We start from the raw sequence: 19,064 nt of genomic DNA, 5'->3' as shown, positions 1-19,064 counted from the left end.
AACCTAGAAAAATAATCGGGATGAAACGGGATTCGAACCCACAATCATAGGTTTCTGGCGTGCCTAAGGGACGCAACTCTGCACAGCGAATCGCGGCGCCTTAGACGACTGGGCCACCCGTGCCCCCGCCACTCTTGGACGTACCACAAACTGTAAACCTGTGACTGTGGGTTCGAATCCATGAATCATCCTGATTATGTTTCATGGTTTGTCAGTACCAATCTGTGATTGTGGGATTCGCCAAAGTGGTCAACGTCTGTACCACCTTGAACGTCCTATGATTGTGGGTTCGAGTCCCGGTTCGTCCCGATTATGTTTCTGGGTTTGTCAGCACCATTCCTGTGCTTGTTGGTTTCACCGAAGTGGTTAACGTCTGAGACCTGCATCGCTTCGGGCTTTCCTCCCACATTAAGCTGACACGCCGTGATATAACTGGAATACTGTTAAAAGCAGCGTTAAACCCAACTCACTCACTCAAGTGTCTTACTATGACGGAAGTGTGAAAGCACCAAGGGCACACGACTTCTCCCCGGCAAGACACAATACACCAGGAACTAATGAAAGCACAAGTTCCAGAAACAAGGTTACCAACATGGCCAGGCATCAATGAGCTTTACGTTATCGTGTAACGGTGTCAATGGAAGCAGATGAAAGTCTCTGATCTTTCAATGTATTTTGACCGACTTTGAACTGGTCTAATGAATATAAAAGAGGCATAGACAGGGGCCTTTTAGAATGTGCAATAAAGCACAAATAGCTTGAGGCTCCCACTTCGCTCCAGTCGAACTTCAACCGCGAGAGCTTGGTGCCGCCATTCGGTGTCAGATCTTGAGTTATTGTTTCGCCTCCGAAGCATTACCATTCCAACATTTGGACAAAACGCCTTCCCAGGCGCGTGATTCTTGGCATGTATGCCTTCCACATAAGCCGTGGTCAATGACATATAGGTGATTGGTACATGGCGATGGTAGTATATGAATTGATATGCTTAATTAAGTCTCGATGGCTGTGCCAATCAACCAAGTCGGATGGTGATCACCGTCTTCCGTGCAAACACACCTCGGCAGGTTAAACATGTAATTAATGGTTGTGGCCTAATGAAAACAAATCACAAACACAGCTGTTCCATTAGAGATCATGTTGATCATATGTACCGTGAGAAGGGCGACGAGTAGCAAGATGTACATATAAATCAGTTTGTTAAATAGGGGTTTAAACTGTTCTCCTCTATCAGTTCTGCGTGTTTTTGTTTTCTATCCGACTGAGTTCGGAATATGTTACGTCAGTCAGTGAGTTAGTGAGTCAGTGAAAAATAGAGTGAACTACGGTTATAACGAACTCAAAGGGACTACTATGTAGTTCGTAATAACCGTAGTTCGTTATAAGCATATATACAGCATATATGCAACAAATGGCCGGGACTAACAAATAAGTTCGTTATATCGGCCAGTTCGTTATAAGCGTGTTCGTTATAAACGTAGTTTACTATAATAAAGATAACTGAAACAATTTAAGAAATAAATAGTTATTTAAAATCAAAATCAAAATCATATGATTTAACACAATCTCATTGAATGAATAAATGAACGAATGAATAAATGGCAAAAGGAATAAATGAACGAAGGAATAAACGAACGAACGAACGAATGATCACATATCTGACACACATGAGAAGTTCCCAGTGCTTGTCCCATTCGTAACGCCAAGATTTGGTGTTAGTTATAGGGTATGCTTTATAGTTTATGTCAGTTGAAGTTTGTCTTTTTAAGTTTGAAATGCCAAATGTTGACATAAGGGTTTGTTTGACATGTCGCCTGCTCGTGTGGACATTGCACATTGACATATGTAATCTCACATGTTCATTGTAGCTGGTGCAATTTACAGCACACTTCACTCCAGCGTTTGCTTTGTCACAATTGAAATACAACTCTCGTTCAGTACGGTCAATATTAAACGTCAACACCGGAGAATAATCAGTCTCAATTAGATTCCACTGGGCGGAACAGGCAACGTAGTGGTGAAAGTTATGTGAATGGAGCACTGAAACTCAGTGAGGACACCAGGTGTTCGTGAAGAGGGTAAGCATGTCCTGCTTCGATAAACAACGTTAACGTTAATCCTGATGGCTCTTTCCCGGTGAAATTGCTCGGTGAGGTGGTGAGGTGAAATGGGGTTTAACGTCGCCTCCAAGATTATTGCACTTACATAGCGACGTGCATGTACGTGTGTGTGTTTGTGTGGCTGCTTGTCTTGTACTAGTCCGGACTGTTGCCGATTTATAGTGCTAGCTCACTGAGATGCCATGCCGCAGTTTAACATGAATACCCCACTCAGACACAGTATACTGACTCCGAGCCGACCAGTCGTTGTTTTAGCCCTTAATGCCGAACGCTAGACAGGGTAACAACAAGTACCACCCTTTAACGTCTTTTGGTATGTCGCGGCCTGGTTTCGAACCCCGGACGAAATTGTCCGGAAGAATATATTTCCCGATTAAGGAATCTCGATTTCGGACGTGTGATCCCCTTATACATATGTTAGTAGACAATACTCAACACCCATCGCCCTGATTCTGGGCCCCAGTCTCATGTTAAATGGCCTAAAAGGTTTTCATTGTATTCTGAACAATATTTCTCAAATTACTTTCTTCCAATTTCGATGGTGTTGTCTTGTCCGGGGATATCATATATGCTTTCAACGTTTGCACCACGAGAGGAACCAAGCTTAGTCTTAAATATCATGGGTTGTTTGTTTATCAACACCATTGACTAATGCATTAATGTAAGCAACGTGTCTCTAGGCATTAAAGGGGGTATATGATTTCACTTGCGTTGATGATTCAGAAGTTGTATTATAATATTTCAGTCGAAGGAATGCCATGTACATGTCTCTGATAAAAGCTTTATTTTCACCCTAATGGCCACACATTAGTGCCGTGTGAAGGTGAATGAGGGCCTCGGTCAAGAAAGACGCGTAGTTCACAGCGGCATTAACTGATAATCTTCAATCAAGGAGTGTTCTATTACGGTCAATCAACAGTGTATATCAAATCACTAAATTGGGTCAGCGAGTGAGTGACATGTACAGATGACCTATTCAGATGTGATTTAGAGCAGGTGATTTGCCGTGATAAAACAATTATGGGTGAGCTTGAATAACCTAATTATCTAAGGAGTAAAACATCTCAAATTCACAAACGTCTGCCACATAAAAACAGTTAAGCACCCTCTTCTTTACTTTTCTGACTTAAAAAGAGATTTCTTATGAAAATGGAAAGGTTTTGTTGCTTTTATTTACTTTATATATTCTGAAATTCTTTGTAACTATAGAACACGTCTATATATGGCTTTGTCGTACTGTGTTAAATGTCCAAGATACCGCCGAAACTTGTTGAATTTGTTTGTGTATTTGTTGTTTAAAGCCGCACTCAGCAATATTTCAGCTATATGACGGAGGTCTGTAAAGAATCTAGTCAGGACCAGACAATCCAGTGCCACATTTCCCCCCCCAGCAAGCACGAAACAAGAATCGTTGCCACATCGCTCTCCTATCAAGCATTAAACACAGAGCGTTGCCACATATCTCTCCTATCCAGCATTAAACAGAAAGCGTTGCACACATATCTTCCACATTATGCACACAACAGCTTTGCCACATATCTCTCACAATGCACACGCCAGTTTTGCCACAAATCTCTCCCATCAAGCATAAAACAGAAAGAGTTACTACATATTTCCCACATTAAGCACACAGCAGCTTTGCCACATATCTCTCACAATGCACACAACAGCTTTGCCACAAATCTCTCACATCAAGCATAAAACAGAAAGAGTTACTACATATTTCCCGCATTAACCACACACAGCAGCTTTGCAACATATCTCTCACATAAATCACAAAACAGAAAGCATTGCCATACAACCAACACAACAAGCGTTCGCCACGCATTTCTCACAACAACCACAAGACATGAACTGTTGCACTAACATGAAACAAACTACAAAAAGTGTTGCCTCGTATTTAGCACACACCACATACTGTTGCCGCATATCTCTTACACGTTAAACACATACGGCGTAAAACTACATGCCATCTGGTCCGGATAGACTGGAAGTGTACATGCTTGCCTCATTTATAAATTGAAGTGTAGTACACCCCAGTATGGCGTCCACTAGCACGGCTGAATGGGGAACAAATACATAAAACGCCATCAACATGTACAATTTGCTTTCAAATGTATGTACCTCTTACATTATTTCCGCTCCGTTGCCAGGACAACAGTTTATGTTTATGAGAGAGCAAATTATTCTTCACATTACGCGGTACCGTTTTCGAAGACGTTCGGTTTCGAAATTTTTATCTCTGTTATTACATTTGTTGGGGGTAACCAGAAAGCTGGGGTTTGTCTTGGAGTGCTCTAAATAGATAACCAGAGCTCAGATATACAGTAACACTTTTATCAAGTTGTTATAATGTGTTTTTGCATTTTATATTATACATGTTTGCTCACTTAGAAATGGATTCATATTCTTAATAAAGTCTTTCATTCGATGCTCACATCTGAACACTATCTTGTAAGATAAGCGTATATAAGTGAACCAATTCACGATTTTAAACATGCTCAATGTTATTAGATCGCACAAGAACATTAATAATAACCCGTCTGAATATATTTGTTCAACATTAAGATGAATATGTTCATAGAGTGTCGTATCAGCCATGGGGGGGGGGGGGGGGGGGTGTAGGATCTGAATCTATTAAGTTTTTGCAGCAAATTTTTATGTATTATCATACATATGAAGGTATAGTATCATACTCACTCTTTGTCTCTCTGTCTCTCTCTCCCTCTCTCTCCCCTCTCTCACACTCCTTTTCTCTCTCCTCTCCCTCCTTCTCTCTCTCTCTCCAAATTTCAGCACACACACACACACACACACACACACACACATGCACGTTGCTATATAAGTGTAACAATCTTGAACGCGACGTTAGACCCAAATTTCACCCACCCCTGAAACATGTACAGTCGAGGTTAATCTGACTTTATTCCCCTCTCCATTCACTCTCTCAAGATCTTCCTCTCTCTCCCCCTCCTCCCCTCTCTTCTGTGCAAGAAATTCCTTTGGGTGAGTTGTTTTATTTCCTCAGTTGAAGTCATATAAGTCAAGTAGTACAAGTACGTTCATACATGACAAGTATTATAGTTCCGTACTTCAATCCTGCAGTCACTATCAGTGTTATTTACAGGTAGGGTTCTAGCCACCACATACTTGCTTTACGAGAACACTATAGTCCATTGACAAACCCACAATGGCCCTGCTACCAGAGGGCCGACGAATGCAGTGGGATCGTCTATATACGGCGGTTCAATGCCCTCCTATTCATATCACAGGTAAAACAAGATGTCCAGATTGTTAGGATCAACGCATATTCTTGTAGTGGCCTCTGACATTTATGACCTTCCTGTTTGATTGTATAGTCCTGAAATATGTCTGTTATGAAGACCTAGAGTGGAGTGTGTATTTACTTGGTGCTGAGAGGGATATTTACTTGTAGTTGATTTATCAAGACGTGTTGAGACAAAGTAACAGGGGTACTGGTCTGTGGATCCCATCAGTATGTAACGACACTGACTGGTGTTCTTGGTCTAAGGGGCTTGACTTCCTTCGCTGTACATACTGGCTTCCGTTAGCTGTAACAAAAAATGCAATCTTGGGTTCAAATCAACGATGCCCAATCATTACCCGTGATCAATGGTTTCATTGAGGTTGTGATGTCTTCCATCCATAACTTTGGTTCTCCTGTCCGCATTCAACCGAAATGACATCATATGGCTGCTTACTGTTCCAATTTGCAATAAAGCCCATTTTCACAGCAATCTTCTGAAATAACATTTGGTGAAAAACATCTCAAATTTCATATTCTGATATACAAATTCTGATTACAAATACCTGATCTTTACTGGGGGAGAATTATTGCATATGGAAATGGTGTTGTTGCTTTACATACATACATACATACATACACACACATATATATATATATATATATATATATATATATATATATATATATATATATATATATATATATATATATATATATATATATATACGTGTAAAGCGACAACACCATTTCCATATCAAATAAAAATCTTTGCATACGAACAATTTTACTATGATTTGATATGAACATTTAACGAAACCATTATACATGTATATACATATAGTTTAATGAAACCACAATTGTCTACAGACTTTGTGGCTATATCATATTGAATTTACTTGTGGTGAGACCACTAAATATGTTCATGTTGCTAATTGGGATGAATATAACTGCCAGATATTTTTGATAGAATTCCGTTTAACATAAGCATCTGGACTACCAATGACCCAGCGGTTTGGTTAAATCACGATTCCACATGTGTCGAGACGACCACCGACTACAGAATGCTGGAATAATTAACCCCAAGAGAGTTATTATGTTCATTATTTATTTGATTACCTGAATGTCTGAAAGATATGAGGATACAACCACTGTTGTATGAGACCGAATCTATCAATATCTGCCGTGTAATCCAACTCAGCAATAACGATAACTCCATCGGTCTCTGGTCTCGATCACAGCACTACGAACATCAACAAAATCTCTGGCTCCACATAATGAAATTGTCCTCGCTTTACTTCCCCATAATGTAATAGAGGCACGCTTTAAACGGATAAGTATGATATTTTGATACCTCGAGATGATATTACTCGGTTCATTGATCAGAACCGAGGCCCTGCGATTCTTCAGTAACTTGGACAACTGGCTGATCCTACCCCAATCAGAAAATTCTGCATCCTCTTTGATGTGAAGTGTTTCGAATTAAATCGTTCAACAGGGCTTGAATAATATCCCTATTCCTTAACATCATTTGATAAAATTTGTTACCAGAATATCAAACTTTGATTATACAATATCGATTTCATATAATTTGATATTGCTTATAGATTTGCTCTCTGTACTTTTTAAGTATGATAAAATATATATCAGATAACTGTTTTTTCGTAAAGAGAAGTTAAGAGGTGCCTGAAGAGACGAAACACATGTGGCTCCCGAAATATATATATAACGACTGTTTATCCCCGCTGTCAGAATCATGCGTGGTCCATTTGGCATATCATCATCACTTATCCCCCAGATTCTATCTGAAATCAATTGCATGTAATAGCAGCAACGCGCCTCAACACTATATAGCCTTATGTAAGTCCCCTGTGACTGGGCAGTATTGCTGATGTGTAGTCTGAACTTGCTTGATCTCCCCAATATCTGGAATCCGCGCAGTGTCAGTCTGCCTCATTATCCACTGTCATTGTTGAGGCTCTCTATCGGTGTCCTATAATATTATTTTGTAGTCTTACGTTTCGGTATCAGGCTGTAAATACAAGTCTGGCCCACGCTTGCCTATATATATATGGGCCAAAATAATTTTATAAGACACCGATAGAGAGCCTCAACAATATATATATATATATATATATATATATATATATATATATATATATATATATATATATATATATATATATATGTCTGTGTGTATATAATTTAATAATGATAATAATAATAATAATAATGATGATGTCACGCTTGCATCCCAAGTACCAAGTTGTCAGCCTCCCCATTGTTCTCGGTGCCTTAGGTTTCCTACCTCCAAATCTGTTGACTGACATTGGGAGAGTACCCGGGTTTGCTACCAGAAATACATCCCTCCTGACAATCTGGGTAATGCAGAATGCTGCAGTGTTGTGGAGTTTTCACATTCTCTAAAAAGTTATGTGTGGGTTTGACAAGGCAGGGCTTCCTGGGGAACGTCCCATTCGCTGTCTGGGCTGTCTCGACTATTGCCTTGATTCTTACCATTTGTAAAATGTATTACACCGCGTTTAGCAATATTCCAGCAACATCATTGTGAGGTCTTCTGAAATGGGCGTTACATGTCATATCCATGTGGGAATCGAACACGGGCCTTCGGCGTGACGAGCAAACGTTTTAACCACTAGGCTACCCTACGACCCCTTATTGTGCGAGAGATGTATGGCAGCACAAAACAGCAAAGGTTTCCTATAATATTCAGTCATGATATTTGATATTGTTATAAATATTCATATTGCTGAAATTATGGATTTTGTAGTTTTTAGGTTAAACTTAGGGCAACACATGACATAATTTATTATTATGAAGATCAGTGTTTAACAATAATGATTCTTCACGTGGTTATGGTCAGTAGAAGGGCAAAGCGAAATATGATGGATTTAACGACGTCACACAGAAAGCATGATGTCAATTACCATGAATATTAATTATGTTTTACTCTTATACAATGAATATTTGGCAATATTAGGATGTTTATTGGTTATTAAAACAGCAGTCATCCAGTCTGTTTGTAGATTAGGTGGCACCACATGCATGTGAATTATCCACAGGGTATACCAGTCTCGTTTGTCCACCGAAACATATTCCATTGAACATGAAAGGGCAAATAGCCGTGAAAAAATATATAAATGATCACTGAAAATAACATAACAAACGTTATCCATAACATGAAATTATTGTATGTAATTTAATTCCATCACGTCTTAAGTCCCCCACTGGGGAACCCCATAAGGCGGAGGCACTGTTGGGGTCAAGCCTCAGGATACAGGCCTTTTTTGGCCTTCCTTACAGAAATAGTGCATTCTAATATTATTCATAGATTTGTCATAACGAGGGCTATGGTGTCGGTATGCTGTAGGGTAAAACATGGCTATTGATTGCAGCAGTGATCCCCACAACACCGTTGTGACATTAGACGGTAAATCAAGGCTTTGGTGAACACAGGCTGTGTCAATTATATCACCTTCATTGCTGTTGTACTGTAGACCACAGACCAAGTTAAACAGATATCGAAAAATCATTGCTCGTGTCGCTGAGCTAGATTGAGGACCTGATGTCGACAATGCCTGTACAGCCATCAAGATACTTTCAATTTCGCCAACAAATTGATTGATAATACGATATCCCTGAGAGTCTGGTTGTCATCGCTTGGTATAAAGGTGTTGCAGTGATCACGGCGGCCACAGATGTCCTAACCGGTCTCCCATACGTTGATCTCTGCGTTGCTGTTAATTACTCTCTCTTGATGGTTTATTATCCACGTTCTGAGTGTAAACACTTTTGCCTCAAGTTAATTACAAGTGTATTAAGGAGATATCAACATGCACTTATATTCTGGTTTGTGGAGTTATGAAGCATGCACCCTTCAATTCAAGCTGACGTTGTTTGAGATTTAAAGAAGTGGGGATTATACGTTTATGAGATGACGTTGACTCTTGTGTGTCAAAGTAAGAGGGATGCGTGTATGTGTGTGTGTGTGTGTGTGTGTGTGTGTGTGTGTGTGTGTGTGTGTGTGTGTGGAGGGGGGGGAGGCGGGGGTTGGGGGAATTGCGAGAGGGATTGCGAGTGTGTTATGTAGATATTGGCAGATATTTGTTCTAATTATACCATCAACTTTTTCTGATAATTTTTGAAGAATGATAAGAGTCGAGTTCGTGCCAAGAACACCGGAGTCGAAATACTTAGACAACGTCTTACAAAAAAACATCTATGAAATAGTGCAACACATCTGCTTTGAGTTTGGGGGCACGGGTGGCCCAGTCGTCTAAGGCGCCGCGATTCGCTATGCAGTGTTGCATCCCTTGGGCACACCAGAAACCTATGATTGTAGGTTCGAATCCCGGTTGGCCCCGATTATGTTTCTAGGTTTGTCAGCACCATACCCGTGCTCATGGGTTTCACCGAAGTGGTAAACGTCTGAGACCTGCATCACTTCGGGCTTTCCTCCAACATTAAGCTGACACGCCGCGGTATAACTGGAATACCGTTAAAAGCGGCGTTAAACCCAACTCACTCACTCACTCACTCACTCACTCACTCACTCTGCTTTGAGTTACAGCTGACCACGGATGTTACAGTAAGGTGCCTCAGAATCAGTTCGTTGTAACCGATGTTCATTGTTCACATGGACAATAACAAAGAAGGTTGATAGCCGTTTATTCGGGAGTGAGTGGGTATGGTTTTACGCCGCTTTGAGCAATATTCCAGCAATATCAGGAGGGGGGACCCCAGAAATGGGCTTCACACATTGTACCCATGTCGGGAATCGAACCTGTGTCTTCGGCGTGATGACCGAAAACTGTTTATTCGTATTATCCGGAGTTGACTCTAGATAAATATGGTTATATGTTTCAGTTTAGTTTGTGTATATGCCTGTTGGTCAACTACAAGAATTTAATCAGTTAATTTATGATTTACTTCATTTTCAGACCATTTTTTTACCCTATCTTTTAACAAAGATGAAACAATATTATAACGTGAAAACACAAAGTTATCATGATGCAACTTTAAATACTTGATATTTAAAACTTAATACACAGTCTAGGCAGTAAATCTATTGAGGTACTTTACAATGAGATTTTTTTCAACGAACAAAAAAATTCACAGTTCCGTCATCAGAACACGAGCATGTCTGACTTCTGTATGTCTTTAAAATACGAAATGATGTGCAAACATTTTTTTAAAACCGGAAACCGCTGCGGAATTACCGATGACAGAAACTGCAATTTTTACACGTAGAAGTCCAACGTCCCAAAGGAATTATTTCGCATAATGCACAATAGCAATGCACGTCCTAAAATATCCCAGGTTGTCAGTAACAATAGCACGGAGTCTATAAAAGTGAGATGTGATCGATCAGGAACTAATTGGCAGGTTGAACCAATGATTACAGTCTAGTTCTGTATGAGAACGGAGAGACAGTACCATGTGTTATGCTACATCATGGGACCAGCGCCACTCCATCTCTCCAATCTGCCACCTGCCTACTCCGTTCTCCGGTAAATGCGGTAACGCCGGTTGTAGGTGAAAACAGAATGGTTATTGGTTACATTTAATCACATCTGTATGAAGCAGTTGATCCCGAGAAACAGGAGACCCATATATGACGAGTATGGCAAATCCGATGGAGTAGTCGGAGAATGCTAAACGTGACCTTTAACGTTGTCGGATGATGCGAAGCGTCGAAATATTTGAATATTTTTTTTTTTTAAATAATCGTAAAATGCGAATGGCCGACTGCTATGTCACTAAATATCGAGACACGTGGTGTTTAACGTAATTGGCCAATACGCATGCGTCAATTGTGTTCACGTCGCATTACGCTGAACGTGGTCTTTTAGCTTTGTCGGACACTGCGCAGCATCGACTTGATGTTATTGTATGATGAAAAACTGGACCACGACGTTGTTGTCTACGGCGAAGGGTTAACAATAAAGTTGTAGGAAATTGTGAAAATGTGATTTTGCCGTATATTGATTCAAACGTTTCCCTAAAAACCATCGATTATAACGTTGCTGGAGATTGCGAATCGTATAATATATTCACGTTGTTTGATATTGCAAAACATCAATTATAATGCTGTCGGATATTGCTGAACGTATATTATATTCACGTTGTTTGATATTGCAAAACGTCAATTATAATGTTGTCAGATATTGCTGAACGTATATTATTTTCACGTCGTTTGATATTGCAAAACGTCGATTATAATGTTGTCGAATATTGTTGAACGTATATTATATTCACGTTGTTTGATATTGCAAAGGTCAATTATAATGTTGTCGGATATTGTTAAAAGTGTATTGTATTCACGTTGTTTGAAATTGCAAAACGTCGACTACATCGTTGTCGGATATTGCGAAACGGCTATGACACGTCGAACTCCTATCTATAACGAACTACACTTACCTAATCATAACACGAATAACGAACTTTCGACAAGACGAAGTGTCTTTAAATGACCCTTGGGGTTTGATAAATCCTGAGCTAACGGCAGTCATATTTTATTATATTCTTGTACACATAACTGTTTCCTTTTGCAAAATCCTTAGCTTTAAGATAATATATATTTGGGAATAACTGATTCAACACTTGGCAACGTTGATCATGTGGTTTGCTGGATAGATGAGAACGAACATGTACACACTGACGCTATAAACATGTACAATATATATCTATTAAGTATTATTTATACAGGTATCATTTACAACATAAAATCCCAACACTAAGGATTTCGATAGCATTGTATATTTTTATAGTTTCTATAAAGGATTGTTTTACAAAAGACGGAAATATATAAGATGCGATTTATAAACCCAGCTTTTGTCATCTGACATATTTGTTAAATAATTACACACATTATGTTCGGATGACAGACTTAAGTGTCCCATAAACCTAGCATATCTTCAGTGCCAATACGTCGAGAAGGAGTGGTGTGTAACTAGGGCGTTCACTCTGAACGTGAAGTTGCAACGTCAATCCGTTATTCACAACCTGTAGACGTTTTGAGACACAGAATATCCACGTTTTTGTCCTTTATATGGTACGGCTCATAAACAGTAACACAACTCTATGCCTGTGCTCTGTAAAACGGTAATCATTAAATCCCGTCACTGCAATGGACGCCGACACATACATGCAACGTCGATCAATAGAGGATCATGCTCGATTGAGTTTCATAGCCTTGCCGTTGTGAGACACCTCGGGATTGTGTCTCGTGGACTGATACTGTCACTCGTGCGCATTTATGGGTCGTGAAAGTTTATTTACTTTCACGGTGAGCTGAGCTAGGGCTCCGTTGATGTCCTCTGTGATCCCAATGGGCATTGTTGGTGAAGACAGACACGTTTTGTCCAATAACCAACAATAAAGAAGTCTTTTAGAAGTGCCGTCCTTATATAGTACAATCAGAATCTCGAGAATAGTGTTAAGAGAACGCAGTTTAACGCGACAGTCAGCACTGTTCCTGCTTTATCCTGCTATTTCATGTCTGTCTGTCTGAGCCAGGCCGAGCAGTGGGGGAATTATGAGTACCGTCACAGCAGTAGTTGTGATTATTCCTAAATAAAAGCGAAAAATCCCTTTCAATATTCAAAAGGAATCTCTTCTTACAGCAGAGTCGATTGTACGATTCCGACTATATCATAAGCAAGTGTTTATGAATCACTATCAAATAGTGATGATACCAGGTGTACGCGAATAGGTGATCGTATCCTGCCCCACCGGTGGCAACGGTCACAAACACATGCGAAGGCAAGTCAATGTTCACCTGAAAACAACACGGCAAAACATGGTACAAGTCAAAATAAGGAATTGCATCGGACCTCATTTTTGTCCCAGATGCGTCAAATGTGGAAATGTCCTCCACATGTCTACCATAAAACGTTTTGAAAGCTTTATTTCGGCCTGGAATGGTGTATCCTTTATCGACAACCTTTTAATGTTATATATCGTCATAACAGTACTGTTTTCCATTCAGTTGCAAAATATGCGTGCGAAGAATTCTATCAACAATAGCTTGCCTCTAACAAAGGTTGCATTTCCTTTGAAGGAATGGAATTCGCGGATTGGGAAACTGACTATGAAATTGATGTTGTCCTCCTTAACAAAAACCTTTAATCTTCTCTCCGTCACCTGGTTGAGTCGGTCTTCTGTCTGCAGTTGACAAGCATGGGGTTGTATTTTTAATACCTTACTGGTAAATCATTCACACTTGTTTGCCTCAGCTGTTGATGAAGAACTTTCAAAGGCAAATACAAGGAGGCAGATGCTGGTACCCAAAGACGTTTAATCCTTCGATCTCCTGGAATACCTGGCTCAACTTCTTAGAAAAGGATCCGCAATTCATTTAATTTAAAATTACAGCTCAATCTTTTCAAACTGTAACCATGTTTTCAATCTCCATTGCACTCAACACAGGTCACCAGCCCACTCTGGTAAATGGGAATTTATTGCATGTCCTGGGAACATTGGAAGCTACCTCTGTGCGGGTAAAAATTATTATTGACTTTGCACAAAACAAACATAAAGGTGCATGTATGTATTCGATGCAGATTGCATTTTATTCAAACAATTGATATACAGTTTGAGGATTAGCATGAACCTATTGGTGCATGTGTGCATTTGGTACGAATTGCATTTATGCCAAACAACTGATATATGTATTTTAAGGATTTGCATTAACCCCGGACAATGTGTTGTTGGAAGCCAACTGCATTTTTCATATCCTTTGATAAATGAAGTTCAAGGATTTCCATTAAACCATTGGTTCTCAGCAATTGGTACGATCGGGGAGCTTTGGTTAAATTGGAAACCTGTATGAAGACCTTGCAATAAAAAGATAGACCATCTATTTATCGTGTCAAGAACAACACTAATATTTGACCGATGTGACGGGAGGTTGAGGAGGAAACGAACACGGTACTTTATTGGATCAGTTCAGTGACATGTCGAGATAATGGTCTGTATTGGTGGCCAATAAAGATTAACACTTTTGTACTCAGGGTCAGGCTAGGTTGTTAATAACACTTTGAACTCTTCCAGGTCTCACTGTTGATAACAATACACGTTTTAGTACACTCTACGTGCGGGTAGAACTGAGGGGCTTGATAAGTGGCTGGGTACAGACATGTTCTCATACCACATAGTTGGAGCGTAGATTATGATGGAACCTTACACCAAAATGCCTATCGAAATATAACACTTTGATATAATTGTCTGTACTGAAATACTTTTGTGATGATGGGTTGCCTTTACCATATGACATAAAACGAATGAGTGAGTTGGGTTTAACGCCGCTTTTAACAATATTCCAGTTATATCACGGCGTGTCAGCTTAATGTGGGAGGAAAGCCTGAAGTGATGCAGGGCTCTGACGTTTACCACTTCGGTGAAACCCACGAGCACGGGTATGGTGCTGATAAACCTAGAAACATAATCGGGGCGAACCGGGATTCGAACCCCAATCATAGGTTTCTGGTGTGCCCAAGGGACGCAACTCTGCACAGCGAATCTCGGCGCCTTAGACGACTGGGCCACCCGTACCCCCATAAAGCGAATGACGAATATCACTTCAATGTAATAGTGGAAATGAGAATGGTATTTGGTGGAATTTTAGAATACTACCACCGATTCCAATGATATTACTTCACAATATGGAAACAGGATATCTCTGTTTTAGCCATAGATACCTTACGGAATGTTATTATGAATGGAGTATAAGATTTTATATTACCAGTAGAACGGAATGGCACAATGTGGAAATTCAATTTATACCAAACGTACAACATCAAAGAAAGAAATGTTTGATGATATGTTTGTATTTACTTATTTACACATCTATATTCTGTAAACATTTTCGAAGTGCACCTGGTGTTTGAGAACTGTTTTCTATAAAAACAAACTTTGTAGAGCAAATTGATTGAAATCCCTCTTCCTCTCACTTTTTAGTTTATTGTTTATCTATTTGATAATGATTTTCTTCAAGTCAATTACAGACAGAACACACACGTCACACAGCGTTCGCATGTACTCTGTAACACTTTCATATTCACGCCGCATTATCTACCATCCACTGACATACACGATCCAGAAGAAATGTGAAAGATCCATGATCGTTATTTACAACGTGTTCCTGCCACGAACGTAACGACTTCTACAACGGTGTTACGTTGCCGTTGCAGTTGTACTGCGTGACTGAAGTAGTAGGGAGATAGTGCTGGCAGATGTGGCGTTTCGCCTAACGAATCCCCACATTCGGTACAACATTATCAGATCCCTTGGCGTATGGTATTTCCCTTTATCGAGATTCATATATCCAACTGTTCCCCCGCCAGGGGGCGCTCCCTGCTACAATACCGGTAAACTCTTCCTGAGAAATACTGATCATATATTATTTGTGTAATTGCCCGGTTAACAGCGTTCATTCACTGTTTAGTGAATGTCATCAGGTTGCCAACCAACACGTGAACAATGTACTTTTACCTTTAGCAATAATTCATTCGTCCGAGCATTTCTTAAAGAGATAATTATTGATATTGTTACTAACTACATTTTGACGTTCGCGTCAACTGCAGATGAAATATAGGTATGATTTTTTCTTGCTTTCATATACTGCTCCCTATTGCACTTATATAGCGACGTGTGTGTGTTTGTGTGGCTACTTGCACTAGTCCGGACTGATGCCGATTTAAAGTGCTAACACAGTGACATACCATGCCGCAGTTTAACATGAATACCCCACTCAGACACAGTATACTGACTCCGAGCCGACCAGTCCTTGTTTTAGCCCCTTAATGCTGAGCGCCAGACAGGGTAACAACAAGTACCATCTTTTAACGTCTTTTGGTATGACGCGGCCGGGGATCGAACCCCGGACCTTCCGCTTTTCGGGCGGACGTTCTACCAATAGACCACGGAGGCGGTCCCTATTGAAAGAGAAACAACTACTAATTGAGAGGAAGCCGAACTTCAAATCCTTAATTCAGAATAATTCCAGGCTTAGTTGTATAATGAAGTCAGATCTGACCAACTGTTCCCCATTAACCCCCAATCAGCATAATACAAAGGTATTATCGGCAGTGATGACGATGTTTACAGACATTTACGCACAAACATTGGAATTACACAAATCTTAAATACTGTTATCTTCTCGGCAGGCTAAACGAACACCAACGTCATCCCCAAGGACCATGCAAACCTTCTGTAAAACCAGTCAGTACACTCAGGTTAAAATCAATTAAATTAATAATAGACCGAGCGCTTAATACTTTTTAGACGAGGCCCACTGCCGTAGGAGAGACAACGGGTCTTCCGTATTGATTTGACGTATGTTTTTCATTGGTTGTTGGATTGTCCCTTTGCGATAAGAACTCGCTTCCCTATTCCGTATCGATTAGTCTAATTGTTTTGTTCAAGAAAGAAATATTTTATTATGGATTTATTAGTTTAACGTATTATGTTTTATTTATTCAAAGCGTTAGTTAGATTTTAATCAGGGTCAATGTAGTCCTGTATATATAATATAGTGCAGACATTCATATAACCAATACCGGATATCTTCAAAACACATACAGTCCGGTGTCATATAGCACACTGTAGCTTGAATGACTTCATGACATCAAAAGGAGGCATGTACATTAACACTGTTTTTTGCAGTGAGTTTGACATTCAAAAAAGTTTCGTTATAACTGATATTTCACTATATCAAACGGCGGTACATGCTGAAATGTGTTGTTACCCTGTCTGGCGCTCGGCATTAAGAGGATAAAACAAGGACTGGTCGGCTCGGAGTCAGCATACTGTGTCTGAGTGGGTTATTCATGTTAAACTGCGGCATGGTATCTCAGTGAGCTAGCACTATAAATCGGCATCAGTCCGGACTAGTACAAGCAGCCACATACACACACACGTGCACGCACGTCGCTACATAAGCGCAATAATCTTGAACGCGACGTTAAACCCCATTTTACCTCACCTCACCTCATCTCATCTCATCTCATCTCATCTCACCTCACCTCACCTCACTTCACCTCACCTCACCTCACATGGTGAAACGACGATACACACAAGATGTAAGGTCATGTTGGAAGCAGGAACCAAAATCAAAATTCATTTTGTGAAAGGATATTATTTCTAAATGCTCGTATTTACAAAGCATATATAATTATGGAGTCTACATACATGTCCAACTAGACTTGCATTCAGGTGGATCTGATTAACCAGCACGACAGTTAACCTATTTATAATATTTTCTTTGTAACAACTAATGCTACCATTTGACAATGATACCATCAAGTGTGTTTGCAATTTAGCACATGTATTTCTTTTGTTACAGAATGGCTTTGTGTTTACGGCTCTTCAGAAGTTGCTTACAAACAGCAAAAAGCCAGGTGCTATGGAACACCTCAGGTGAGAATAAATATAATCAGTGGCCTGATTAAATGGACACAACAGAACACAAACATATCTACCGTGGAATGATAATGGTGTGGGAAGCTAGACCATCAACGTGTTACAGGTGGAAATACAATGTCCTGAAATCGTACAACGCGTCCATGTTATAACCGACCATTTGATGTCAATGTTGATACTCTTGGGAAAAACTCAGCCTCGACATTAACAAATCAGGTCACTATACAACCACACGGCACACTAATAAGAAGCCATGTCCACTTTTACAAGGGCGTCATAACGCAGTTAGGCATGGACGTAGGCGTATGACTTTGACCTTGACCTTACTAACAGCTGCTGGCCCTTGTAGAGGATGTACCTGGTCCCTGACCTGTGTGTCGTGTGGTGGTATTCACCGTGTGCCCAGTTCCAGCTGAGCAAATGGACCGTCAGGTAGAAGCCATTATCAAACAGGGATGAGATAGACACAGCATATTACTGCCATTAGTATCAGCTGCTCGGCTAAATACATAGCGTGTGTTGATCTGATGGCGCTCTGATGAACGCTGCCAACCTTACTGAATCGAGAGAGTCAGGGTTGGGTTGGTGAGTGAGTCTGCGAATAGCTTCATCAACAAGTTACCAAGTAATTAGTTACACCGCAGTCTCTAATGGCTTACTCCTTCCCAATATTATTTAATTCAATAAAACTTCATTTGCAAACGAAATACGATTTAAAAATAAACGTTTTTGGTGTTGATTGAATTTTTTTATTTTGAAGTAGTCTAATGATCACTGTTCTTGTGTGTCAGAGCGGGGTACGATTACAACGTTGTAGTATACAACGATGTAGTTTGTGAATCCAAGGCGGTGCCATACGCCGTTATTGCTGAAAAAAAATTCTCCTCCGATATTGCTGGAATATTGCTTAAAAGCGACGTAAAACCATACTCACTCACCCACTCACTATTGCTGAAACATGTCCTCCGCCGTTAATGCTACAAAATCGTCTTTAGCTGTAGTACTGTGTGCATTATGATACACACACACACACACACACACACACACACACACACACACACACACACACAAACACACACATACATACATACATACACACACAAACACACACACACACACACTCACACACACACACACACACACACACACACACTCACACACACACACATACATACATACCATTTGGTCTGAATACGCAATCCATAAGAAGATGAATGACAGACACCATCTTCCCA

The 19,064-nt window shown here is 40.1% G+C and overlaps 1 protein-coding gene across 1 annotated transcript in view; it reads left to right on the top strand.

Moving 5' to 3' along the window:
* Window positions 1-19,064, top strand: part of LOC139449724 (guanylate cyclase soluble subunit alpha-2-like) — a 105,355-nt gene that overhangs the window by 29,543 nt on the left and 56,748 nt on the right. The window contains exon 2 of the mRNA XM_071231238.1: window positions 17,753-17,826. Coding sequence (XP_071087339.1) covers window positions 17,753-17,826 — 74 coding nt within the window. The remainder of the gene's footprint in view (window positions 1-17,752; window positions 17,827-19,064) is intronic.

This window comes from Haliotis cracherodii, unplaced genomic scaffold (genome assembly GCF_022045235.1).
Source record: "Haliotis cracherodii isolate W230 unplaced genomic scaffold, xgHalCrac1.p SCAF_8, whole genome shotgun sequence".
Classification (NCBI taxonomy): Eukaryota; Metazoa; Mollusca; class Gastropoda; order Lepetellida; family Haliotidae; genus Haliotis; species Haliotis cracherodii.
The sequence above is the reverse complement of the archived record's forward strand: the minus strand, read 5'-3'. Positions and strand labels throughout refer to the sequence as shown.